This window comes from Rhinolophus ferrumequinum, chromosome 16, assembly GCF_004115265.2.
Source record: "Rhinolophus ferrumequinum isolate MPI-CBG mRhiFer1 chromosome 16, mRhiFer1_v1.p, whole genome shotgun sequence".
Classification (NCBI taxonomy): domain Eukaryota; kingdom Metazoa; phylum Chordata; class Mammalia; order Chiroptera; family Rhinolophidae; genus Rhinolophus; species Rhinolophus ferrumequinum.
In genome coordinates, this window is record NC_046299.1 from 24,522,333 (window position 1) to 24,549,404 (window position 27,072).

General features: G+C 44.2%; 1 protein-coding gene across 4 annotated transcripts in view; it reads left to right on the top strand.

The window, feature by feature from the left end:
• Positions 1-24,027, top strand: part of DNMBP (dynamin binding protein) — a 92,615-nt gene extending 68,588 nt beyond the window's left edge. For all 4 annotated transcript variants that reach the window (XM_033130569.1, XM_033130568.1, XM_033130570.1 and 1 more), the window contains 12 exons: positions 589-688; positions 7,579-7,726; positions 8,340-8,357; positions 8,721-8,920; positions 10,390-10,520; positions 11,484-11,588; positions 14,042-14,170; positions 16,015-16,347; positions 16,752-16,931; positions 18,156-18,354; positions 20,443-20,990; positions 22,525-24,027. In XM_033130569.1, coding sequence (XP_032986460.1) covers positions 589-688; positions 7,579-7,726; positions 8,340-8,357; positions 8,721-8,920; positions 10,390-10,520; positions 11,484-11,588; positions 14,042-14,170; positions 16,015-16,347; positions 16,752-16,931; positions 18,156-18,354; positions 20,443-20,990; positions 22,525-22,710 — 2,277 coding nt within the window. In that variant the 3' untranslated portion in view covers positions 22,711-24,027. The remainder of the gene's footprint in view (positions 1-588; positions 689-7,578; positions 7,727-8,339; positions 8,358-8,720; positions 8,921-10,389; positions 10,521-11,483; positions 11,589-14,041; positions 14,171-16,014; positions 16,348-16,751; positions 16,932-18,155; positions 18,355-20,442; positions 20,991-22,524) is intronic.
• The last annotated feature ends 3,045 nt before the right edge of the window (positions 24,028-27,072 follow it).

The window sequence follows — 27,072 nt, forward strand, 5'->3', positions numbered from 1 at the left end:
GTACCAGGGAGTCTGGATTGTCACTGTACTGGGAAGGTTGTGTGATAACATAATGAGTCAGGGAATGACGGGTTACCTGGCTCCAGCACCTGATACAGGTTTATTCAGGAAACTCTTTAACTGTCATGTGCATATGCTAAGTACTTTTCTAGATGCTAGAGATAGGAAAAATGGTTAACAGTTCCTGGGGATTTACAGTCCTTATTGCTTATTACTTGACCACCTGGCCTGGGCTGGGGCTTGTATTCCTGGAGCAGTCACTCCCAAGAACTTCTACAGGAAGTGGGCAGTGCCATCAGCTCTTGGGTACTGGGTGGGATACATATCCCCGTGTAATTATAGACTAAATTGTTTCTATAGTCATTTTACTAAGGTAGTAGTAAGGTGGGAGAACAGAATAGTTGAGTCAGGGTTAAAGGGTGACACTAAAGATAATGTTGGATGTTTCTATTCTGGAAACTTCGTGAGAATGAGTGAAGATGACCTAGAATAATTTTTGTATCATCCTTAAAGAGGTGTTCCTAATATGAATGACATGCTGTCAATTTACATTTTTGTGCATCTTTATACTTTGTTTCCCCTTTTCAGATACCAAACATTGATTTTGAGAGTCTTTTTGGAAACATGCAGATGGTGATTAAGGTCGCAAAGCAGTTATTGGCAGATCTGGAAACCAGCGATGCTGTAGGTATGAGCTCCTGCCGTTGTTTCAGAAGCAGCTTTTTTTTTTCTAACTTCCTGAGTAAGAGGCAGGAAAAGGGCCTTGCTGGTACCAGTAGTTATACTGGGAAGTTAAGTTTTAGTTACTTAGTTCAGAGGTTATTTGGCCCTCAGCTTCTTTTACCTGCAGCCTACTCTGAGGTGACATGAGATGTTAGCAACAGAAGAAATTCTAGCTTATTGTATAGTGTGATTTTTTTTTTATTTTTATTTTTTTGCAAATCCCAATGTCTGGGATGATTCGGGCTAAGGGATGCTCTTTGGGGGCGGCCATCAGAGAGGAAACGAAGGCGGACGCATGTTTGAGACTATTGGGGGACGGGCGGGGGGGGGGGGGGGGGCGGATGCCACGGTCTGGGGTTTTTCAGAGCCAGGTTCAAAATCCCCGGAGGAACGTAATTTGGTGGTTACCAGAGCGTAAGGGGGTTTGGGGGGTGGGGGATGAGGGTGAGGGGGATCAAATGTATGGTGATGGAAGGGGAGCTGACTCTGGGTGGTGAACACACAGTGTGATTTATGGATGATGTGATACAGAATTGCACAACTGAAATCTATGTAATTCTACTAACAATTGTCACCCCAATAAATTAAAAATAAATTAAAAAAAAAAAAAAATCCCCGGAGTTGCTCAGATAGGAGATGCTGAGCCGCGCCGGCCCGGGACTCATACGAAGGGGGGCAAGACATGTGGCGGGGAGGCCAAACCGGAAACTGGGGCGCAGTGAGAATGTGGGGGGATCCCAGAAGCCCGTGAGGCCCAGGAATGGATCTCAGCCCTTGAAGGTAAAGGAGGGATTGGGGAGCCTGGCTAGAGCCGCCCGGGTTGGCAGGCGCCGCTGGACCAGGCCAGGCCGACGCCTAGCGGGCCGTTACCTCCGGCACGCCGCCCTCGTGCTGCTGCGCCTTGGCCAGCAACATGCCGTTAAACCGCTCGTTCTCTTGCTCTCCGCCCACCGCGCCAACCCCTAGCCAATCTTCGAGTTTTGAGCTTCGTTGTTGCGTCTGGAGTTTTCCAACCTCCTTCGGGTTGCATCCTGCCCAACGGCTCTATTCCTCCTAGTGTGATGTTTTTGAGACTGACGGTTGCAGCCCATTAGGGCGTCATGAAGTCATTTTAGTATGTCACACCCAGTATATACTTTTTAATCAAATAGAAAATATCAGAATGTACTAACTACAGTCTCTTGAAACTTTTATTTCAATTCTACATATACGTATAGTGAGTCATCATTTAAAATGTGTTCATGTGGGTTATTGTCAAAAATGTTTGAAAAACAATCATCTGCTTCTTTTAAACAAGGGAACCGTATTAGTTATCTATTGCTGTGTAACTAATTGTACCCAAACTTAACAGCTTAAAAGAAGAAACAGTATTAGGTCATATTTTCTACATGTCTGGAATCTGGGAGTGGCTAGCTGGGTGGTTCTGGCTCAGGGTCATTCATGAGTTTGGAGTCAAGAGTTGAGCTGATGGCCTGGGCTGCTGTCATTTGCGGCTCAAGGATCCACTTCCAAGGAAGCTCACTCAGCTCTTCAGGCCTCAGCTCCTTGCCATGTGAGCCTCTCCATGGTGTCCTCAGGACATGGCGGCTGGCTTTCCCCAGCGTGAGTGATCCAAGAGAAAGAGAAAGCTCCAGGTGGGAGCCACAGCGTCTTCCATAACCTGATCTTCAGTATGACATACCATCTGCCATTTCCGTTGATCATACAGACCAGCTCTGGTGCAGTATGGGAGGGGGCCGCCTGTCTTTTTGCTCTGTTATTGGAATCATAGCCACGAGATGCTACCACAGTTCTAGTCATCCCACTACACACATGACAACATCCAGCAGAAGGAAAAAGTGACCCTGTGTTGTTTAAGAGTGAGCAAACTTTTTCCAGAGGCCCCTGCATCAGATTTCTCTTTATTTCTCGAGGGCCAGAACTGGGTTACATGCACACGCTTGGACTGATCACTAGAGACGGTAATGGAATCATGACGTTGCCGTAGACTAGGCAGTATTTACCAGACTCGCCTCAGAGAAAAATGGACTCAGGAACAGAATCAGGGCTGTGCTGTCCTGCAGGAGGGGGAAATGGCTGTGGGCTGTTAGATGGTAGTGTAGCAGTGTTAATGTTTCCTGAGTGTGTATTGTACACTACACACCCTTTCAAGAGATGTCAAGCTTGATCTCAGTTGTTCCCTACAACAACCCTGTGAGGTTAGGTACTACTATTACTTTTACTTTACAGATGAGGAAACTAGGGTCTTTCTGTCGTCCCCGCTCATGCCATTAACTTCTGTACACAATAGCTGTATGCCTAGTAATGGAATGGTAAGAGAAACTAAAGCTTGGGGTCTTGTTCTCAGTTTAACTGGAGAGGTCAGAGGTCAGGGAAGTTGAGGAAGGAGAAACACACATTGATTGACTAGAAGGAAGCCACAGTGACCCCATTTTAATAAAATGATAAAGCAAAAACAGCCCATTTATACGATTTTGTAAGGTATTTGAAATAAGTGTCTGTAGGTCATATATTTGAATTATGAAAGAAATGAGAGAAATTGGTTGGTATATAAACACGATTGATTATTCATCAAACAATCATTTTTTTCTTCCAATTTATTTTATTGCATGTATATTATTATGACAACAATGAATTAGGAAATTAAAACAAAATATCCATAATCTCACCCCTATAAGATATCAACTGTGTTTATTTTTTCTTCCCTTCTACTTCTTGTCCCAAGACAAATAGGAATTAGGTAGCAGACTGAGATGTGTTGACGGTGCACAGGATAGTGGAGGAGAGATCCTAGGAGCTGAAAGGCAGGGATTTTAGCTTCACAAGGGAGGGACAACATGCAGTGGCTGTGATGTGTGAGAACTCTGTGCTGGGGGCTTCGGTGTTGGTCAGCCAGAAGACTAGGCAGTGCACTCCATGGGCAATGCATAGAGGACAAGATTTGGGACATCTGAGAAGGGAAGGTTCTGAGAAGTCGGAGAAGGCAATTTAAAGTTTTGTTGAGCCCCTAGCGAAGGGAAGATTGATGTGAATTGCATAAGCAATTTTTTTTTCCACCCAGCCCCCCTCCCCCCACACACACACACTGGATTATTTTAAAGCAATCTCAGACAGGACATCATATTGCTCAGGTCCGCTCCTATTTCTTTGGAGTGTATTATCTCTTCTAATAAACTACTCTTTCACAGCTTTACCTCAGTATCTCGTTCAGTTCTTTGCTCGAGACGCCAAGAACCTGGACACCACGCCGAGGAGAGTCCACTCTCCGGTAACATAATCATTTCCTCCAAAAATACTTCAGTATATAGCTCTACAAAATTAGGACTTTTTTTTTTAAACAAAACCACAATACCGTTGCCATACTTCAGGAATTATTAATTTATTTTTTAATCTACAGGATTACCTTTTAATTACATTTTCTGTGGGCAGTTGCCAGTCTGCAGTAGTGCTGCTATTAGTAATTGTGGTACACCGGGTACTGGCAGCTCCCACTGAACTCCTGGGGAAAGTTCACTCAGTCTGCGAGTTTGAATATTACAGCTGGACAGGCCCTGGGCTGCGGACAGGATGTGTTCCTCTGGGAGGAGGCAGCCCCTCTGCCCCCCTCCAAGCCCATCTCCTCCTCCTGACCCTCCTACTCTTCACCCTCCCTTCCCTGCAGACTCTTCTTACCCATAGCTCTCCCTCCAGACCTTTCCAGCCATCTCTCTCTCTCTCTCTCTCTCCTTGCCAGGCCCAGTTCTTTATTTTCAAACCATGCTAGATGTATCCCTGTCTAGGTGGGCTGGTGTTTTGACCTTTAAAGTCTCTTTGTTGGTGTGTTTAACCTTGAAAATGGTCTCGAATGAAACTTTTCTGAAGGTCTTGATTGTTTCTAAATGTGGCTTCAGAAGGAGGAATTACTTCTTTAAGGCAAAGAAGTTTCCTGGGTTTTGTGGCTCTTTCGTTTTTCACTGGAGGTGCTGTTGACCCCCTAGAGCCTGAGCTGGATGGGGAGCTGAGAGGGTCCCACACTGATGATTTTGTCCTTTGCCCCCCACCCCCACACCCTCACAGGGCCTCTTTCCAAATCCCTTCCCGCCCTCCAGAAGCACAGGTTTTGGTTACTATTCACTGTTCCCTTCCAACCCCCCGTCACACAAAGGACCCATTCGCAGGATCAAAATACATTCCTGGAATGAAAATATCGCCGCGCAGGCCACTCCAGTCCTGTTAACAGTGGCCTCGGGCAGGAGAGTACGGATGCCGAGTTTGTGGAGCCTCTAATGCATTTGGAATTATTTGTGTGGCCGGCCCACCCCCTTGAGGTTCAGGAATTTTCTATTGCAAACAGGACTGGCTAGTTTCCCCTCCCCCCTCCCAACCGCACCTCCAGCAGAGAGATGCACCTGTGCCCATAAGCAAGTGTTTGTTTTGGTTAACTTATTTAATCTATTTTAAATTTAACCTATGTTTAATCCATTCACATAGCACACAGTTAGAAGGTACAGAGAACTACTTAATGAAAAGTCTCCTATCCATTCCCCCAGCCCACCCAGCTCTTCTCAACCAGAAGCAGTGTTACTGTTTCTTTTAGTATATCCTTCCGGAGATAATTTATCATATGACAGCAATTACATATATATTTTATCGACCTCAGTCCCCCATCCCCATTTTTAAAAAATTGTACAAATGGCAGCATGCTATTCAAACTGTTGTGCACTAAGCCTTTTTCCCTCTCAACAATGTACTTTTCAAGCACTCTTTGTGACCCAGAAATAGAAATGGGAAAAGTGTACAGTGAGGGATGTAACTCAGCCAAAAGTCAAGGTAACCTCGGATGCTGGAGAAAGCGGCATTGAATTAACTTACTGACCCTGATTGGAGAAGGACCCTAGTACAGCCAGGACGGGGTCTAGTCGGGAAGGAAGGAATGGTAGGTGTTCAGGGCTTGGGTGACTTAGAAGATCAAGAGGTTGAGATGAGAAAGAAGTACAGGACACTCTGGGTATGTACTAATATATAAGGGACTGACTTTTAAATTATTCAAACATGTCCCACAGAAAAACATACTTTACTAAAGGACCCAGGATACGTGTTTGTGTGTATATGCCTGTGCTTACTCTTACTATGTCCAGTGTTTTCTGATATTTTCTTTTCCATTTAATTTCCTCAAAAATGTGCTGGTCATGACCCGTGAAGTAGATTTCATGACCTGTTTATGGGTTGTAACCCGCAGTTTGGAAGACCCTGGAAATAAAGGTGTAGCTTTGCTGGTCCGTAGTTGATATAGAATAATAGTCACTATCGGGGAGGTTGAAGAACAGTGAATGGAGGAGTGTGAGTGATCAGCTGTATGCTAGCAAAGGTTCTAGGAATGCTGGCAGGGAATGGATACAAAGGAATAGTGTGAGAGAAGAAGGCAGGCAAATACCGGGTGGTAAAAGCAGAAGAAGACATTGGTGGCTCCGGGATCACAGAGCGGCCCTGAAGGTCAAGCAGGAAGCCAGCCCCACTCCGTGCCTGTTGAGTTGCAGGATTAGACAGAAGGGAGGCTGCCGGGGAGACAAAGCAGCATGGGTGTGATGTGTATGCAAAAAGGTTTCTCTTATAGAAAGGAGCTACAAGTAAGGGAATACATTTAATTTAAATAGAAACTTATCTGCACAAGGGTAGGGCATTCCATAGGGTGCAACATAGAGGGAAGCAGAGGTGTTGTCGTAGAGGAAGTGCTGGGGTTCGCTGAGAGGGAGGGTCTTATGTCCAGAGCATCTGGTCGAAATAGTTACAGGAGAAGCAGTAAGTAGGATCATATTTCGAGAAGGGAGCACAAGGAGGAGAGGACACTGTTTAGGGGGTGAGCTGTACGAGCTGAAGAAGGAAGGACCAAGGAAAGGAGGCAAGAGGAAGAGTAGTTGTAATAAGTCAGAGAATCGGCGCCTTCAGGCAGCAGCTCTAAACGAAACTGCTATGTAGAAGTTTGCTTAGGAGCTATTCCTATGCCTAACTGGCTGTAGACCAGGTGTCTGTGGGTAGATTTCAAGGAGTCCATGAACTTGGATCAAAAAAAATATTTCCATCTTGATTTTCAGTATTTTCTCACTGAAATTTAGCAGTTTTTTTTTTTTTTTTAAGATATGAATATAGGGAACAAACCACATAGTATTAGCACCTGTGACTTTGTCACCAACTGAAATTACATGTTCGTGTCAAATTAAGGTATTGCAAATATCTTGAAATATCAGTTAACACTCAGCCAAAGGCAACTAAGATTACCAGTTTCTTATGTTACTCACCATACTTAGAAATAAATTATGGTGATTATTAGATCACTGCTACATTTTGCTATTTAATGCTTTATAAAGAAGTACATGTTATTATATCACAGATTTTTTTATTACAGATATTTTAATAAATTTCATTTAAAGTCCTATATATTTAATGTATATGCAGAGGAAAAGTTGGAAACTGCTGCTGTAGAAGAATGTCTGGGAGCTCAGTGGCAGCTCAGGCAGCTCAGCTCAAGGTGCCGAGTTCAATCTTAGTTGCAGGGGGCGCTGCCCACCATCCCTTGTGGGAGTCGAGGAATCGAACCGGCAACCTTGTGGTTGAGAGCCCACTGGCCCATGTGGGAATTGAACCGGGCAGCCTTCAGAGTTAAGAGCATGGAGCTCTAACCGCCTGAGCCACCGGGCCGGCCCCTAAATAAGTACAATTTTAAGCCATTACATGGAAATTTCTTATTTAAGGCATAGTCCTACTGTTATTTCTTATGATAGGATTTAACTGATATAAAAGTTTGGTTATATACTTTCCATTTAGGATACTGAGAAGAGAGTTACTATAAAACACTGTATGTCTGTGTATATTTCAAAGGACCTGTGTTTCTTGATCACCGGGATGAGCTTGAGGGAACATACAAGGTTTACTGCCAGAATCATGATGAGGCCATCTCACTGCTGGAAATCTATGAGAAGGATGAGAAGATCCAGAAGCATCTTCAGGACTCCTTGGCAGATCTTAAGTAGGAGTTTTGACCATTTCACCTCCATCATAGCTCTTTAGGTCTGCCTTTTGGAAGTCAGTCCCATGTATATGTCTAGGCTTCTTATGATATCTATCCATCTATCTTATTTTAAACATAAATGGCATAGTATTATACAGGTTCGTTTAGGTCACCTGCCCTTTTCCCATTATATACCATGGAAATCTTAATGGGCTGCCTGCTTGTACTTTTATCCATTTAAGTCAATTTTATCTAAACATACAAAGTATAATGTGAGTATTTTTGGGTAAGAAGCAGCCAGGAAGGTAGTTTGATCCAAATAAACAAGAGTATAGGTAAGAAGAGCAAATTTAGTTATTCTTGACCATCAGGTGAGAATCTCTTGGTCTTAAGGATGACATACTATGTATATGTCTAAGTAGATCAAAGTTAGAGGCTTACTAACTTTTTTTAATAGACTAGATATGCCACCATAGACAATCATAGTTTCCCTATTAACCCATGTGATTTTTGTCTGCCCAGCTAATAGGCATTAGTTGAACTAGTAGATATTCTGAGAAGAATATGAAAATCAGAATCAGCATTATCTCTAAATCACCTGTTTCTTCTTTTCATGCTCCCTGCCCTATAGGAGCCTGTACAACGAATGGTAAGTTCCCTTGCCACTTAATACACAAGCTCATTTCTTTCATTTCTTCCTTTATAGACAGAAACCTAGAAATAGATTTACCTTGCTATAGTTTTCTCCATACCGCTTACCACCAAATGACAGTTAATAAGACGTGTTTATTGCCAGTCTCCTCCCACCAGAGCAGGGACTCGTTACAGTCACTGCTAAGTCCCCAGTACCTAAAACGGTACCTGGTATTTATTAGGTGCCCAGTAAATACGAATGAATGAAATTGGAGAGTTGGATGGACAAACAGAGCTATATTTAGGAATAACAATTCCTATCTGTAGGCCCTGCAGCATTGACAGTGAATGAAAGTGTCTGTTTTCCCTTCTCTTGTAGGGGATGCACAAACTATATTAACCTGGGCTCCTTCCTCATCAAACCGGTGCAGAGAGTAATGCGTTACCCGCTGCTGCTAATGGAGTTGCTGAATTCCACCCCAGAATCCCACCCAGACAAAGTGCCTTTGACCAACGCAGTCTTGGCAGTCAAGGAAATCAACGTGAACATTAATGAATATAAACGTCGAAAGGACCTGGGTAAGAAAAGCATACTTGCTGCAAAGGAAGTATGTGCTTGGGAACGTTCTCCTTCTCAAAAGAATTATTTCACCAGAGATGGACAGGCAGATGGTGGGTAAGAGGGCTGTGATGAAGAAATGGCAGTAGGATTTGGGGGAAACGTGATATGAAAAAAGAGAGCAGTAATAATGAAAGCACGATCATGGAATATTAGAAACAGACATCTCTGAGAAAGCTTATCGCAGACAGAGTCTTTCTCAAGAGATGAAGACTGATCAGACGATGAATGGGTGATCCAGAGTTCCTTCCGGCACGGGTGGTTGCCTTCTCAACTCATTGAAGGCAATCCTTTCCAATCCATGCCTACATTTGTTTGCACTGCACATCCGGTTGCATACTTTACTGCCTCCACTTAAGTTAGGACTTTTGGTGTTCTTTCAGAAAACCCCAACGTGCCCACATCTCTGGGTCCCACCATCCCTGCCTACACCCAGTAAGCTGCCTCTCTGGTCTGAGACTCTCCCATCCCCTCCCAACACTGGACAGTCAGTTACCAAACCACCCACTCTTTGTGATGTAGTACGAACTGAACCATTTCTTTTTTCTTTCATCAAATCTCTTGTCGAGACTCTAATTTGAACACTTGATGAGTATAGCATGGTGACCATGTTAAACTCATGTATTATTGATATCCTCAAAGAATCTATAAGATAGTAGAACCTCTTTGCCTGTCTCTCCACCTTTTTCCCCACTTTACTTAAAACCATTTGCTCTGCCTTCTACTTCACTCATGCCATCCATGCCATCATGTTGACTGGCTGTGAAAGCCTTCTGGCCATCTTGCCCTTTGTCTTGGTTCATATTTCCTGATGTAATGCTGTCTTTATCTTCCACAACAATAAAGTGTGCCTTTTTGCTGCCACCTTCCCCTTGCTGTTAACGCCAGTCTTTTCTGCCGATTATGCCTAATGTATGACACAGTGGTTAAATAATTCCTGGATAGCATTTTACTGTGTGAGACGATTAGATATAAATGTCTCATTTGTACATGAGACCAGATAAGATAGTTTTCTAAGGCAAGTACTATCACTTTCTCCATTTTACTGGAGAGGAAAATGAGGCTCAGAGAAGTTTAGTGACTTTTTTAAGGCCACACTTTGATGAAATGATAGACCCAGGTATTGAACTCAGAGGTTTCCTTGACTCCAAATCTTAGGCTCTTTTCCTTACGCCTCTGCTACCTTTCCTTGTCTCGCTCTAATCTTCTGCAATCTACGCAAAGTCTAGAGAGAGCTCTGCTATTGAGTGTTCTGTCTGTCCATAAGTGGTAATTTGAATTAATCATTTGTCTCTACTCAGTTATAAGTTCATTGAAAACAAGCAGCAGCTCTAGTTTGGGTTGTTAGTATTGCTTTACAGCTCGTAGTGTAGTCTCTCTACTCCCAGGAAAGTGCTTTCGTAATTCACCGATTTGACGCACTCTCTAGTCCTCAAGTACCGGAAGGGCGATGAAGATAGTCTCATGGAGAAGATTTCCAAACTGAACATCCACTCCATCATCAAGAAGTCCAACCGCGTTAGCAGTCACCTGAAGCACCTCACTGGCTTTGCTCCACAGGTGAGCTTCCTGCAGCTGAAGGTTCAGCACGTCGTTGGCAGCTTGTCAGGGCTCCATGGGTTAGCCTGCATGGTGCCAACTGGCACTGGCATGACTCCCTCTTAGTACCTCCCCTGGTGTTTGCTAGCTGGTGACAGGATCCTGCAACTACTGTTTATGTGAATCCACCACCCAACCCTCCATCTGTGTCTTGGTCAGCTGCGTATAGTGTGTACACAGGCAAGTCAGGAGGCCAGATCGGTCACCGTATAATAATTATTGTGGTTTTAGGCACCCATAAAAAGCTTATAATCTATTTAGGGAGACAAAGTTAACATTGTAGACCTATTAAGCTGGAGGGGATTTAAGAGATCACCTAAGTTCAACACCGTATGTTATACACAAGGAACTATAAAGTCTGAGGGATTAAAAGATCTGAAAAACAGTTTATCGACAGTGCTGAGTAGATCCGAAGTCTCCAGACTTCACTCACTATGCCACATATACGTGATGCCAATAGTGGAAAAGGCAAGCTAGAAATAATCAGTTGCTAAGTTGCAGTTTGTTCTCTACATGCTGTGGTTCTTAAGAAAGCAGGAGCTCAATGAGCCTGAGCCTATTGGCAAGAGATTTAATCTTAAAGGAAAGGGGCAGGTTTGGCATGGGGTAAAGAGAAGCAACAACATGGGCAAAAGCACCGGGTCAACAAACATGGCAGGTGCCAGAACAGTGAGAACAGCCTGGCTAGAGCAAAGGATTTCCATCAGGAGCCTGGAGGTGAGGTATGAAGGTAAGGGGACCTTACGTATTTGGGAAATCGTTCAAAACCACGTAGAGGTGTTTAAATTCAATTCAGTATGATTCAGGGAAACATCAAACGTTTAAAATGTAAACAAAAGATGTTTTTAAGAATGATACTTTTGCCAGTAAAGTAGATTGAGGGAGAGTCCAAATCTGCTAACAGCACTTGTTTATTTTGAACAGATAAAAGATGAAGTATTTGAAGAAACAGAAAAGAACTTCCGGATGCAAGAAAGACTGATCAAATCTTTTATCCGAGACTTGTCTCTCTACCTCCAGCATATCCGGGTGAGTGAAGACATCGCTGTAGGTAGAATCACATACGGTGTAATTTGGTCCATTTCCTGTTCATCCAGCAGATTGTTGAATGAATGTTGTGTAATCTGGACTCAGATGGCCATTATGCCATGACTTACTTTTTATTGGGACTCCTGTAGGTTATTTAAAAGTTAAATAACATTTAGAAGCTTAGCACTATTGTGTTAATTTTAAGGTGGTCTAGTTCTTTCCTCCCTCTCTTTCAATCTTCATCATCCTTTTCCTCCCACCACCTTCTTTACTATCTCCTATCTCCAATTGTATAAGAAGCACTTGTCACAGTTTATTTTGTCAAAATCATTTTGAACATAGAATAGTAAGAGATTGGTTCCTGTGGAGGTGTGCTTTCTAATAATAAGGTTCATTTCCAACTTAGTTGCTATACAGAAGGCCTCTCAAGTTAGAACCGTGACGGGGTCTGGGTCACTGGAGTTGATGAGATCAGGCCCAGGGCACCCTTGCCTTGTCCCCGGGCACTAGAGTCAGAACCAGGACTAGAATCTTTTCTATTCATATCCAATTTCTCTGTTGAGTTAATAGAATGGTGTTTATATACGTATGCAATATACCCCTGTCCCTCACACGTGAAAATCTCATCCTATGAAACAGATAATTTTCTTTATGAGAAATCCTTTGCTTTCAAAAAAAAAAAATCATTTTTGTAACTAAAAAGGTACAAAATTCAAAAGATACCAAAGGGAGAAGGAAAAAGTAAAACTAATTATTCTTCTTACCCCTGTCTCCTGGTCATCTTCTCCAGCAGCAGGACCATTTATCAGGTTCTTCTCTCCTATCACAGGTGTGTGTGTGTTACACACTATTGAGCATCTCGGCTTTTGCACTTACTAGCATCATTTTGGAAGTCAGTCCATACATATACACATAGAGCTGCTTTGCTTTTTTTTAATAACTGCATAATATTTAATTGTATGGACGTGCCATAATGTATTTAACTAGTCCCCTATTGATAATCATTTAAATTGTTTGTAGTTGCAAAAGATGAGAAACTTTGGCATTGGAATATCTTTGTAGATGCATAATTTGCTGATCTATAAGAGTATATCTAATAGCCAGAGTACAAGATTTTCTGAGCCAAATCACATACGACAGTGTAAATTTTGATAGCTATTGTTAATGTATGTGTGAAATATATATTAATATATGAAACGGTTTCCCCATCCCTTGCTAACAGTGTTATCAAAATCAAAATGTTTTATCTTTTTCTGCCAAGATAAGTGAAAGCATGCTATTTCAATATAGTTTACATGTGCATTTCTTTAAATTGAGGGTATTTTCATGTTTCAAGTTATTATATTTCTTTATCTGTGATTTGTTTATATTTTGGGGCACTTATTTATTGATTTGTTAATCTTTTCCTTATTGATTTGTAGAACCTCTGTATATATTGGAGAAATTAGCCCTTTGAGATGATGCTTTACAAACATTTACCTCGAGTTTGTTGATTTTTTAGTTTTCTTAAAGTGCTTTCTCCATGTAGAAAAGTTTTATTTTTGTGTAGCCTAATTAGACTTTTATGCCTTCTTAGTTCTGTGCCATTCTTAAAAAGGCCTTTCCTGTTCCAAAGTAATAAAAAAATATATCTCCAATGTTTTAGAACTTTTGTCATTTAATTTTTAAAATGTTGAAGTTACTGATTTAGCTGGAATTTACTTTAGTGTATGAGAAGTTTGAGATGGGGATCCAACTTTGGTTTTTGTTTTTTTTTCAACTGGTTATTCAGTCATCATTTATTGAGTAATCCCCACTGATTTGAAATGCCCCCTACATTTCCTTTAAATATCAAACTCTTTCCCTTCATGTTTTAAAAATGTAATTAGGTAAAAATTAGGATTTATAAAACTAGGAGCACATTGGTTTCAAGTGAGAGATTTGATAAAACAATATTGGGACAACTACCAAGCACATTCCCTTGTCTGAGGACTTCCCCCTACAATTGCTCTACTTGGTATCCCCCTTTTGGCTATTCTCTTCCCATGGTTTTTAAATGCATAGTAAATACACACCGGAGCCCCCAGTTCTTAAAAGGTTCATCTCCAAAACAATGAGCGATAACATGTGGAGGTGGGACATATGTTAACGTTGACAGGCATTTGATAGGCAAATCAATTTGGTTCTAACTGCTAACAGAGGAAATTAAGGGAGAAAATGTTGAAGAGTTTTGTCACTGATAGAAAATGAAAAAGCCTTCACCAGTTCTTCCATAATTAAAAGTCTTAGGCTTTTTCCTGTGCCGCATAAATCACAGTTTATGAGAGTATGCGTGTTTCAAAGCTAAAATGCTACAATAGACAGAAAATTTTTAATTGTGGGCCCCTTTTGTCCCAGACTGCTATCTGGGATGAATGATGAAGGCTCGCAAGTTCTGTTTGATGTTATTTGTGTTTGTTTTTAACTGGCTCCAGGAATCGGCATGTGTGAAAGTGGTGGCTGCCGTGAGCATGTGGGATGTGTGCATGGAGAAGGGACACAAAGACTTGGAACAGTTTGAGAAGGTGCATCGCTACGTCAGTGATCAGCTCTTCACAAATTTTGTAAGTTCCTATCGTCATCTGCTTTTCACGGTTGGCCCTCTTCCGGGAGTTCTCTCTAACATCCAGCTCATAGAAAAGTTAATTCTACAAAGACAGACTCCAAGGACAGGTAGGACCTGTATGTATTCACACAGATTTCTTTTTTAAAAAAAATTTTTATTTTTTACTTCCCCCCCCCCTTTTTTCTGCCCGCTCCCCCCGCCCCCCACTCCAGTTAAAGTGATTGTTTCTCAGCCTAGTTGTGTAGGACACAGCTCCCTGGCCCATGCTGGTATTATGAGCCTTGCGCTCCCCCGGCTGAGGCAGTCGATCTCCAGTCGGCCACTCACAGCAGCTGCCAGCCACTCTCGCCAGCTGCTGGCCGCTCACACTGGCTGCCGGCCGCTCATGGCAGCCCCTCACGCCAACCTCTGGCTGCTCACAGCAGCCCGGCTCGAGAGAGAGCCGTTGTTCACAATCTTAGCTATAGAGGGCGCAGCTCACTGGCCCATGTGGGAATTGAACTGACGACCTCAGTGTTAGGAGCACAGTGCTCCAACCACCTGAGCCACCAGGCCGGCCAACAGATTTCTTATAGCTTGTGATCAGACTAACTTCAGGGACAAAGGAAAACTAGGAGATTTAATCTGGCATCACTACTGATAACTCTGATCAAAAGAACACAACTACAGGAAAATAATAGCTTAAAAAGGAATATGTAGGAATAGTTAAGCAGTTAACAAATAGCTCTTTAAGATGGCACAAATTACAAAGACAGTACTAAAGGTCAAATTGCTTGGGAAATTCTAAATAGATACACAGTTGACCCTTGAACAACACAGGTTTGAACTGCGTGGGTCCACTTATACCTGGATGTTTTTTTCAATAAATACTATAAATGTATTTCCCTTATGAATTTCTTAATAACATTTTCTTTTCTCCAGCTTACTTTGTATTATAAGAATACAGGTGATAATGGTAATATACAAAACGTGTTAATTGACTGTTGATGTTATTGGTAAGGCTTCTGGTCAACAGTAGGCTATTAATAGTTAAGTTTTTGGGGAGTCATAAGTTATACATGGATTTTCGACTGTGCAGGGGTCGGTGCCCCGAACCCCTGCATTGTCCAAGGGTCAACTGTATGTGGTATTTACTTGGTCCCAAGTAGAAAGAAATGGGTGGGGGTTAATAGTGTTTTGGAGATGTCTGGATGGCTTGAAGCTGAAGGATGCGTACACACTCGGGGTTCCTTCAGGTGTTCTAACTAGTAGCATCTTATTAAAAATAAATTACTTAGTACCTATTGCTGTTTTGTATGCGTCAAAACCCTGCCCTCAGTGTCCGTTCCACTAGAAGGAATTTAAAAAGTCCTTTGAAAAGTGAAAAGAGATATTATAGTAGTTATGATCAGAAAAAGTATTATGGGCATATTAAAGTTTCTCTATCCCAGATTTATGTAATAACTAAACCTTAAGTTAAATTCAAGCTATATGGACACGTACACATAATAAGCGATACCTGGCAGAGTGTCACATCTGGGTTGTAATGCAAAAATCACATTAATGTGTGCAGTTTAGCATTAGTTATCAACTACGGAGCTAAGGAGGAAATAGCACATCTCAGACTCTGGTGTGTGCAAATTATTGGGGGAAAGAGTTGTAAACTGAGAAGTTTCATGGAGTATGTACACACATTTGGTGTTGGATAAGTAGGACACTGCTGGATCTGCATGGGTGTAGCTCATGCACCAGGAGCAAAGCAGGTGGTACAACATATAACAAAATCAACCTGAAGAGTATTTTAGAGAATAACAACTGTGGGATGCTGACCAATTGAGCAACGTGCCTTTCTCGTCCCTGCAGAAGGAGAGGACGGAGCGGCTTGTCATCTCTCCCCTAAATCAGTTACTGAGCATGTTTACAGGGCCCCACAAGCTGGTACAGAAGCGCTTCGACAAGCTCCTGGACTTCTGTAACTGTACAGAACGGGCGGAGAAGCTAAAGGACAAGAAGACTCTGGAGGAGCTGCAGTCGGCCCGGAACAACTACGAGGCCCTGAACGCCCAGCTGCTGGACGAGCTGCCCAAGTTCCAGCAGCTCGCCCAGGGCCTCTTCACCAACTGCATCCACGGCTATGCCGAGGCCCACTGTGACTTCGTGCGCCAGGCTCTGGAGCAGCTGAAGCCACTGCTCTCAGTGAGTCCCTTCCCCCCGTGGAGAAGTCATCTCTGAAGTTCTCCTGGTGCTTTTCTGGAAATGCACAGTAGGCTTGTTTGAGACATTATTCAAACTAGGTAGATTTAACTATGTAATTAGGTCAGGCCGTCAGGATTGGAATTCTTGACGGTGCCATGAAACCTGTGGCTTTTAAACAGCCCTCTTTCCACCCTGAGCAGCCCCCAGAAGAGCCAACTTGGCCCGCTGGCAGTGCCACAGAGAGCCTTGTCCCTTGCGTCAGGCTGCAGCGTTGGCAGCTTACACAGAGGGAACTGCAGCTGAACTTTAGCTTCCGGTTGGTTTGAACGAGACTTTGTCAGCCCTGGGATCTCTCATTCGTGTTCTCTCCTTTCCTCTGTCTCTGCTCTTCCCATGGACTCCAGTTACTGAAAGCTGCCGGCAGAGAAGGAAACCTTATCGCCATCTTCCATGAAGAGCACAGCAGAGTTCTGCAGCAGCTCCAGGTTTTCACCTTCTTCCCAGAGACTCTGCCAGCTACCAAGAGGCCATTTGAGAGGAAAACCATGGACCACCAGTCTGCCCGAAAGCCACTCCTGGGCCTGGTGAGTAGAGAACTAGGGAAAGGTCATATGGCCTCATGTTTAAGAGTGTGAACTCAGGGGCTAGACTGCCGGAGTTCAGATCCCAGTACTCACTCCATGTCCTTGGGCAAGTACCTTTACCTCTGGGCCTAGGTTTCCTCACCTCTAAAGCACAGATAATAATTATGCCTTCCTCTCAGTTATTATGAGGTTTAAAGGAGTTAGTATATTTAGAAATTTAGTATATTTAGAAATATAGTTAGTAAATTTAGAAATTGCCTGGCAGTTAGTAAGCACTATACAAGTGAGCTATCATCGTTATTATTTTTATTGTTGATGGACCCAGCTCTGTCACTACAGATTAGCAATTAGTAGGAGTTTAAGTATTTTATAATGAATGGAGAATAAAGGTTGTTGAGTTCTCATCTGTCATGGACTCATTCATTCACTCATTATTACGAGCATTACCAGTGTGACCGACCACCTGTAGTTTTCTCACACTTGATATGTACCTCCAAATGCCCTCTGAGAAGCATTCTTGGATCTAGTCTATCCAATGAAAGAAGTTAGTAAAGTATTAGTATTAATATTTGAATCAGTTAATTAATGGAACTGACTTAAGTGTATGTTAATTCTGCCAAGTCTCCCTATTTTTGATCGTGTGTTAGAAAAGGTAATTATCCGATTTACTGTTGAACAGTTCATGGCTGACTGTTTGTTTTACCTAGAGTTACATTTATTTTTAAACTCAGTTCCTCCACAGTACCAGATTACATCGGGTCATAATCTAAAAGACTGCAGACTTTGCTTACAATATTTTTGCCCCATATAATCCCATAGACAGTAATTCATATTACCTTAAATGGGGGAGTCAAATTTATTATAAGAAAAGTCTCAGTTGTTTAGATTCCTAGAACAAAATATAAGAAGACCTAGTACTTGAGATATTTTGAGTCTTTAAATGTGAGCACTTCAGTCACATTTTTTTGTCACAAGATAAGAGAGGAAAACTAAATGTGTGTTGAATTTTCTTAATAGCTCCCAAGGCACCAAACCATGACCTAAGAGCTCATGATTTTCACCTAGCCACAGACTGACTCAGGCACACAAACATCTGATGAGTAGGGAGCAGCTGGCTGTCACCGCTCGCGTTTCTGAGACACTGACAACGTGTGGGGATTAAATGCGGGATTGAACTGGCCAGGGAAGGTTTCTGTTGATGCTGTTTCTTGTGTTGCCTTTCAGCCAAGTTACATGCTGCAGTCAGAAGAACTCCGGGCCTCCCTTCTGGCAAGGTATCCCCCAGAAAAACTCTTCCAAGCAGAACGGAACTTCAATGCTGCCCAAGACCTGGATGTCTCACTTCTGGAAGGTGATCTGGTGGGTGTGATCAAAAAGAAGGATCCCATGGGCAGTCAGAACCGCTGGCTGATTGACAACGGAGGTAAGAACATTGGCCATCTGATTACTGTAATTCTAAATGAGGAAGAAGTGCTTTGGGGCGTACCTGAATCCTGTCTAGGCCAGGAGGAAATAGGAGCGTCTTTGATTAAAGGGAAAAATAACCTTAAAAGTTCCGTCCATCTCTGGAGAGTGTAATGCCCAAGTCATTACTGAAACAAAACCTGTCTTTGGTTTTGTTTTTGTTTTTTACAAATTCCAGAGGAGATTCCATTACTTACCTTGCAAGACTTGCCATGCTTTACAGCTCTTACAGGGAGTGGGTGCTGCCCGATGGGTCCTGTGCCCTCGCAGCCTATTCTGAGCTGCCTTCAAAATGAGCTGCCTTCTTCTAAGTTCTGCAAATGTGTTTTGTCAGTGTGTGAATTTAAAACCTGTAAGAAAGAGGGTTTTGTTTGCTTTTTGAGGTTTTTTTTTTTCCCCATAACAAATAATTTTACCTCGTGACTGTTTATGGAATGACTTTCAAAACACCTTACAGCTTTTTTCTGGTGGGGGGGGCTGGGGCAGGGGTACAGAATTTAAAGAAAAGTACAAAGAATAATATTGATCCATAATCCTTTTCCACAATTCCAAAATCTGAAAAGCTTTGAAAAATCAAAGTTGTTTTTTTTCCCAGAGCTCATTTGCCAAAACCTGCCTGATTCTGAACTCATTCTGTAGCAAAACCCAGACAGAGTTGTGAAGCTATTTATAATCATTACTTACCCCTTATAGTGTGAAGAGTTACATATTTTGCTACAGTAACATTAATGGATTTGAAAGTGGGGTATTGAGCCAGGTCCTGCTGGGGATATTATGAAATATATAGTCTATGTACTTGATTACCTTTCCCAAATCCAGAAATCGAAATTCCAAAACACATCTGGTCCTAAGCATTTTAGATGTGGATTGTGGACCTATATAATAAGCATCTGCGTTCACATTGCCCAGAACTGAAAATTTTAACATTTCTCAGTCTCTTTAAAAGTATTTGTGGATTTTTTTCCTCCCCCACTTCTGCTTCCCAAAAATAATAGAGATTGAGCTGGAAAAGTAAGGACAAAGGCTGGGGCCTCCCCGGGCGATGGGCAGCTGAGAGCCACTGATGGGTTCATGGACAGGTGAACTCCTTGGAAAGGTCCAAGCTGTTCACAGGCTCCGTCATCCTTGGGGTTTGTTTCGACTCAACCCTGATAAGTGAGGTGGTAGCAGGAAGCCCACACTATTAGAATCCGCTGTCAGACCCTCTACCCCTCGCCATCTGCCCAGGAGACCCCTTGCCATTATTCAGCAGATATAACAAATGTGTGCAGGAAACACATCAGAGATCAAGACAGGGATGGCTGTTGCTTGCGTGGAAGTTACACACTGTGGGTCTCTGCCTTCTTAATATGATAACATTTTTTCCTGTGGATTGGGGATCTCAATTCCTAATTTATGCTGAAAAGTTTTAGCTGAGGTTCCTTTCTGTCCTCATCTTCTGCCATTGAAGTGAACATGTGCTGTGCGTGTGTTGTGTGTGTATGCTAACGAATATCAACCGCTTCCCACCTGAGACTGTTCTTACAGTACTCCCACCGCATTCCGAAACCGGGGTGGAGGTTCAAGTGTTGTGGACGGAGGGAGGGAGGCATATCTGAGGGGCTCTGTCACGATGAGGACGGCTTTTAAAATCCCTCTTTTCCACACTGGTGTTCCGAACATATCCTTAGTTACGTCTTCCCTTAGCCTTTGTTTCCATGATCTAGATACCCTTTAAATTGTCCTCAGATGCTCATTCTCCAACTTGTCCTTTTTATCACTGTCCTCTTGACTTTCCAAGAGGCCTCCTTCTCACTCATCTGTTACCCTCTGAAGTGGTAAGAAGAATGAGTTGGCGGGCAGCCATGGCATTTCTTCTCTACCCACCCACATTGTGTCCTGGGATTCAGTGTCTCATCCGTTTTGTCACTGGGCATTTTATTTTGTGTCTCTCACTGTTGACCCCGCATTTGAACCGTAGTTTCTTTTTCTTCTCTTGTCGATTGCCCCCACTCCCTCCCACCTCCTCCCACAACACGCGCTTCATGTTTATTTTTCCTTCCCGTAGTCACCAAAGGTTTTGTGTACAGCTCCTTCCTGAGGCCCTACAATGCCCGTCGCAGCCACTCGGACATGTCTGTTGGCAGCCACTCATCTACTGAGTCAGAGCACAGCGCTTCGTCCCCCAGGTTCCCACGGCAGAACAGCAGCAGCACCTTGACCTTCAACCCCAGCAGCATGGCTGTGTCCTTTACCTCAGGGCCTTGCCGGAAACAACCTCACGATGCATCTTCATTGAAGGAACTGGACCAGGGAGCTCTCAGTGCCTCCTTAAACTTGGGCAGTTCAGAGAGCAGTCCTTCCAGCTGCCCTGCAGACCCACATTCCACCTCTCAGGCCAGGCCCTGGGACTCCGCAGATGCAGCCCAAGACATTGAGCAGCCCGCCCCCACCCTGAGGAGCTCCCGAAACCCCAGGCATCTAGAAATGGCTGGTTGCGCCATACCAGGGCGAAACGGGCAGGGGAAAGACCTCGTCAAAGGATGTGCAAGAACAGCCCAGTCTCTGGAAGACAAAACCGAGGAGCCAGAGGGCAGTGAGGCAGAAGGCAACCAGGTACGTGCTCCCTGCTCACCATGCAGAATGCTGGCCCATGTGTCATGGGTACAGATAATGTGCTTCCAGGAGTGAGTGAGTCAGAGGCTTGCCCAGAGCCTGGTGGTGACCTGGGGGTGGGCGCAGGGACAGATGTTAGAAAGCACACACGGAACTCACTGCTGTGAGAGCGGGCATCTCAGCACCTTCTGGGCACCTGCCGTGGCTGACTCCTCACAGGCTGTTTCTGGAGCCCTACTGCTGTGTCATTTGGGGCATTTACAAGGTGTTAAGATGAAAACGTCTCCCGTTCTTCCACTTCACTACTTCCTCAGTGTGTAAAGTCTGCTGTTTAACCCGTTCTTCAGTTTTTTATTCAAATACTATATTTTTAGTTTTAGAACTTAGAAATAAAATTCTGGCTGTTTCTGTTTTTCGTATTCTTTTTTTGTAACTGCCTGTTGTTGTGGGAATTCGAATATGGCCATTGTAGCTTGAACATTTAAACCTGCGTGCTTTGAAGGTACTTTCGGATTCACAGCTGGGGAGCCCCCAGCTCCCCCACCTGTTTTCTTTGCTCACTCTTGCAGCAGGGAGTTTCCGTGTGTGTTATAGTATGTGTCTGTGAGCTCATGTCCCGCGGGGTTGCCTTGCTGAGAGACTCCGTGATGGCTGGGTCGTGGCAGTGTTTGCCTTGGCCAAGCTCTGGATTCCAGAACACTTCGCACTTATTTCTCAGCTCGGACTTTTCCACACTGCGTTCCTCTTGGGGCTAGGTGAGCACAGTGCATGGCTGTTTCTCTCTGGTGGTTCTGTTACTACCCACAGCCCAGGACAGACATCCCAGTTCTGGACCCACCGGTGGACAGTTTTTCTAGACAGATCGAGGGAGAAAATGGCCCTTTGTTAGATTCTGGCTTTGTGCCAGGAGCTCAATTCTAGCCCCATCAACTCCTGTCCCTGGGCAGGTCCTGAAACCCCACACCTCAGATGTGCCTCCTCGTGTCCCCATGGGCCTTACGGCTTCTCCCTCTGACCACTGACCACCACCCTCGCTTTGCCTTGTGTCTTTGTTATTGGTGCCTAGAGAGCATCCATTTTTGCTTTGAGGTTAGTTGTGTATTTTTTTTTTTTTAAGTTTTTGAAATTCAGAATGTCTATTTTGGCATATAGAAGGGTATCCTTGAATCTCATCCCTCCTCCATATTGACTGAAGATTCATTACTTCTTCCACTCTTTAAGGCAACTCTGAAAGAGTAAAAAGATGGGAATTTTGGTTTTCTTTGAATTTGCCCTGTCCATTATGGTAGCCACCAGCCTGATGTAGCTGACAAACATATCATTTAAATTTAAGTTAGTTAAAATTAAATTTAAAAATTAAGTTTCCTCTGTCTTGTTAGCCGTATTTCAAATGCTCAACAAACAGTTGAGGACAGTGTGGCAGGGTCCCCAATATTAGATGGTACAGGTATAGACCATCCCTGTCACCACAGGAAGTTCTGTTGCTCCAAGCAATTTCCCATTGCCTGACCCATTTTTTTTCTCCCTCACACAGGTCTATTTTGCTATTTATACCTTCAAGGCACGGAACCCGAATGAACTGAGTGTGTCAGCCAACCAGAGACTCAAGATCCTAGAATTTAAAGATGTTACGGGAAATACAGAGTGGTGGTTAGCCGAAGTCAATGGGAAGAAGGGCTATGTTCCATCCAATTATATTCGCAAAACTGAATACACCTGAACCTGCTCTGCCTCCCACTCAACCTTGCTGCCCTCACTTCCTTCTGCTGAAGGGTTCTGGTGGTCCATGGAGAGGGCACCAGCTCTGGACACACAGACCCTGTCCGCATTGCTTAACCAAGCCACAGTGGGCACAAGATAAGTCCTGTTCTCCTCAATTGGGTTGTCAACCCTGATGCTCACTAGAATTTCTAGAATTTGAAATGGACCCAGGGGCTTGAAAATAATTCAGTGACCATGAGAAGAGAGGCTAGTCCCCGGGTCAGCCTATGGAAATGAGAAATTTCCAGTCAGAAGACCAGCATCCCATGAATGCTGGAAGCTGTGCGATAGCATTAGAAGATGTTGTCGTTGGTTGTACCATACTGAGTTTGGCATGGTCCCATGCTCCACAATCAGAAACCAACTGGGATGACGAGAATTCTCCGGAAGCCCTTTTAGGCTATGCCTCTGTCTGTGGCAAGAGTTTGTTAGGATGGTACCAATTTTGGTATTTCAAAGCTTCAGTGTTATGTTTACACACACACACACCCACCCCACTTTCTAAAAGTCTTTGAAACACTACCATCTGTAATCTTTTTCTTATTTCACTTCATTTCCAGATTGGTTTGGTTATGCAAAATTCAGCTGCTTTCTTTTCTCCTTTTGAAAAGCATGTAGGGTGTTTATTTCCCTTCAGCCTTCATCTGAAAGGTTCTCTTCCTTTTTAGGTGTAGTCACCTTCACCTTCCTCTGACTGTCATCTCTGCTTTACACAATCTGTGCGTGATAATCTCTCCTGATGCTCTCCCCTGCAACCCCAAAACCAGTAGGTTTTTCTGGGAGAACAGGATCAGAGCTCCAGCCATTCCATTAAAAGGATTCAGGCTACAGTGAGCTGAATCCAGCCCAGCCTGGTGGAAGACTGGATGCCTTTCTCCTCCATCCGAGCATACTACTATCCACAGATGCAGAAAACATAACCCATGTGTCTTTGAATTAGGATCTGCAGTCCCCACAGTAGCTTATCCTAGACTTGGAAATCAGCATTTTCTGTTTCACCTCTAATCTCCACACTTCAGAGACTACAGTCTAAGCCAAACATTCTAAAGTGCCTGATTACAGTAGGTTCCATGGTGTAATGGTTGGCACTCTGGAGACTAAAGTGCCTGGTCAGACCTTTCTCCGGCCTCAGGAGGAGATTTGCTAATCCTCACAGGAAGACTCTCCCTGTGTCTGTCGGTCGGTCAGAAGGCAGCAATGAGAGCCTCTTGTGAATAGTGTTTATATTTAGAGGTGTTTATATTGAAGTAGTTATTTTATAAATAAAAGCATTTCTAAGGGCCATGAGTATGTTTTCTTGATTTCCCTCCACGTTTAGGCTGAACCTTCCTTTCAGGTTCCTGAGGGTACCTTCCTGATAATTAAGTGACGCCCAAATTCCGGGAGATGGGAGAGGCTAACTGAAGAAATTCAAGTAAAAAATTCGTTTGTCAAATACAATATCAATGGAATTACTGTATACTCAAAAGATATCCATGCTACAGGTGATTGCCTTTTTATTTTAAACCATTTTATACTATAAAATCCTAGCAGACTTGAATTCTCTAAGCTGGAATTCCTAAGAGGTAAGTATTTTCCTGAAATTACAGATGTGAAAACTGATGCATTAGAGATGAACAAGGTCACATGGTAGCAGCTTGGGCACAATTGGGGGTGGGAGGGGGAGACAGCAGGAGCACTGGCAGCGGTGGGATTGAAGACAAAGTGGCTGACTGTGACGCAGTCTGCTACTGATAAAGAGTAGAAAACATGGTTGAAGTAGACACGGGGGGCGAAACTTATAGGTCAACTCTTTCATTTTATGTACTAGGAAAATGGGGTTCAATGACATTGCGACTTATCAAGCTTTTGACAGATCCTGAATTTAAACTTGGGCCTCGGGCTCTCTCACTGAGTCTTTACACCTTGTTCTGGAGCCAGACTGTCTGACTTCAGACATTTAAGAGCTTTGTGACCTTGGCAACTTACCTAACCCATGCTTCAGTTTCCTCATCTAAAATAGATAGGAATACTATCCACTTCATGTAAAGATTGAATGAGTTAGTGCATGGAGAGTGCTAGAACATCGCCTGACACACAGTAAACAATAAATTGGAGAGCCCTGAGGTCCAAGTCAAGGAATTTAGAGTTGACGAGTCTGGCAATAAACTCCTGTGGATTCTTCATGGGTTGCCTGTTTTAGGAAAGCTAACATGGCAACAGGATGATTTGGAGGGAGGAAGATCAAAGACAAGAAAATCTAATTATTGGGGAAAAGTTAACTGGGCAGAAGATTGCTTGAGAATGGAAAAAAGCAGCATCCTATAAAGAATATGAAATTGAAGAAATGATGGAGTCACTGGCAAAAAGGGAGATCACTGGGATAGGAGCAAGTGTATGAGGAGAAGATCGTTTTAAACATTGGATGTCTGCTGGGTCTTGCTTCCAGAGTCGTCTTCAGCAGCATCACCACCACAGTGACCTGGGGCGGGGGGCAGGGGGGTGGGGGGTTGTTGCTGGACATGCAGGTCACACCCCAGGCCTACTGAGCCAGGTTTGCAGGTGGTTAGTGTATCATTAAAATTTGAGGAATATCTGTTTAGGCAAAACTTTTAAATGTAACTTTCAGAAAAGTAGGAGTTACAAAAACCAAGGAAGGAAAAGGTGTCAGATGTTTCAAACACATCAACAGGAAATGTTACTGAAGAAAATTTCCAAATCCGGTTAGCCTGCTTACTTCCTCTCGTGAATTTGCTTTCCTGTCTGGAAGTAGCTTGTCATGTGGGGTGTCATGCGAGGTCTCTTGTCCTGCTCCCTGCATAAGAACGCAGGATATGGTGAGGCCAAAAAGGAACACCAATGGAGCCGTAGATGGCGGGTTCATACCACTATAGTCTTGGTGGCAGCTGGGTTGGAGACACAGGAAGCAGGAGCCACACGACCTGCAATCTGCCATCCACTTCTCTGCCAACCAACCAACCCCTTGCTAACTACAATCCGCACTTGCTAGCTCAGCCATGGCAGTTATATCAGTGGCCAGTGGCTAACTGGTTACAGCTGACGGCCATCTACTACCCAAGCCAGCACTTTCCCACATGAGGCCGAGAGCCTGGAAACTGCTCTCTGGGACTCTGTTCCCACACTCCATCCCTACAGGGTCTCACCTGACAATCTACGCCACAAGTGTCTTCCGCGAGGGGCCCCATGTCAGGAACCCAGCTCACGAGAACAAGTGTCAGTCCAGTTCAAGTAATGTCCCAGGGGGTGTCCCTCAATGTCCACCTACTTTCTGGGCATAGCCAGACTTCCTGGGCACAGCCAGGGTTCTCAGGATACCGTGCTGGAACAACAGTGGTTCACAGCCAAGGTGCTTACACATTCTCGACGGCGGCCAGTCTAGACACAGAAAGTAAACATTCGCTTGCACCCCAACAAGGGGTCTCCCTGCACCAGTCTCGCTGGCGGCGGGGCAAGACACAGGAAGCACACACCTGCCAGTTCCACTACATGGTGATATGTTCCCAAGCAAACAGTCAAGCGGTCCATCAAATCAGGGATGGAAGGTAATTCCCTATAGTTCACAGTCATTCGCCAGGACTGCGTGCCGGCTCTACAACGTGTGCCCTCTCCATAGGGCAAGGGCTCCAAGTCCTCCCCAACCTGGGGGTGAGGGACGACCTTGACCTCACCCGCATCCTCCACGGAGGACTCAGCAAGCGTTTCCTCCTGGGATCACAAGTCTCGCACCTGGGCTGCCTCAGCACGCACTGCCCAGCCCACACGGCCGCAGCGACCTTCGCTTTCTCCGGCCTACGCTGACTGGAGAACCATCCACATCTTCTCACCCCTCCTCAAGGGTCCAACTAATAAGAACAGTAGCTACCGCGTACCACACACTGTGTGGGGGCCATCTGTCCTCCTGCCCAGAGTCAAACACCCTTCCTACCTGGCCGGAATCCTGCTCGCCATACCAGGTGTCCGAGTGGCTGGTGGCTTTGGTGCAAGATGTCCACAACCCTCACAGCCTACAGCAGCAGCAGATTATCAAAAGGAAAGCAGTGCCTTCTATGGCCAAGAGGGTGGCATGCCATCTGAAGGCTCGAGTCTCCCAGGCCGACCGCGCCTCCCGTTCCCGGTGCCGCTCCTTACGGACCTCCCGAATCTGAGCTTTCACACGTATAAACTGCTCCATTACCCCTCTGGGCATTCTGGCCGGCGCTGTACCCTGCTCGCAGTGCCATGTGTCATGCGGGGTCTCTGGTCCCGCTCCCCGCATAAGAACGCAGGATATGGTGAGGCCAAAAAGGAACACCCACGGAGCCATAGACAGGGGAGTCAAATC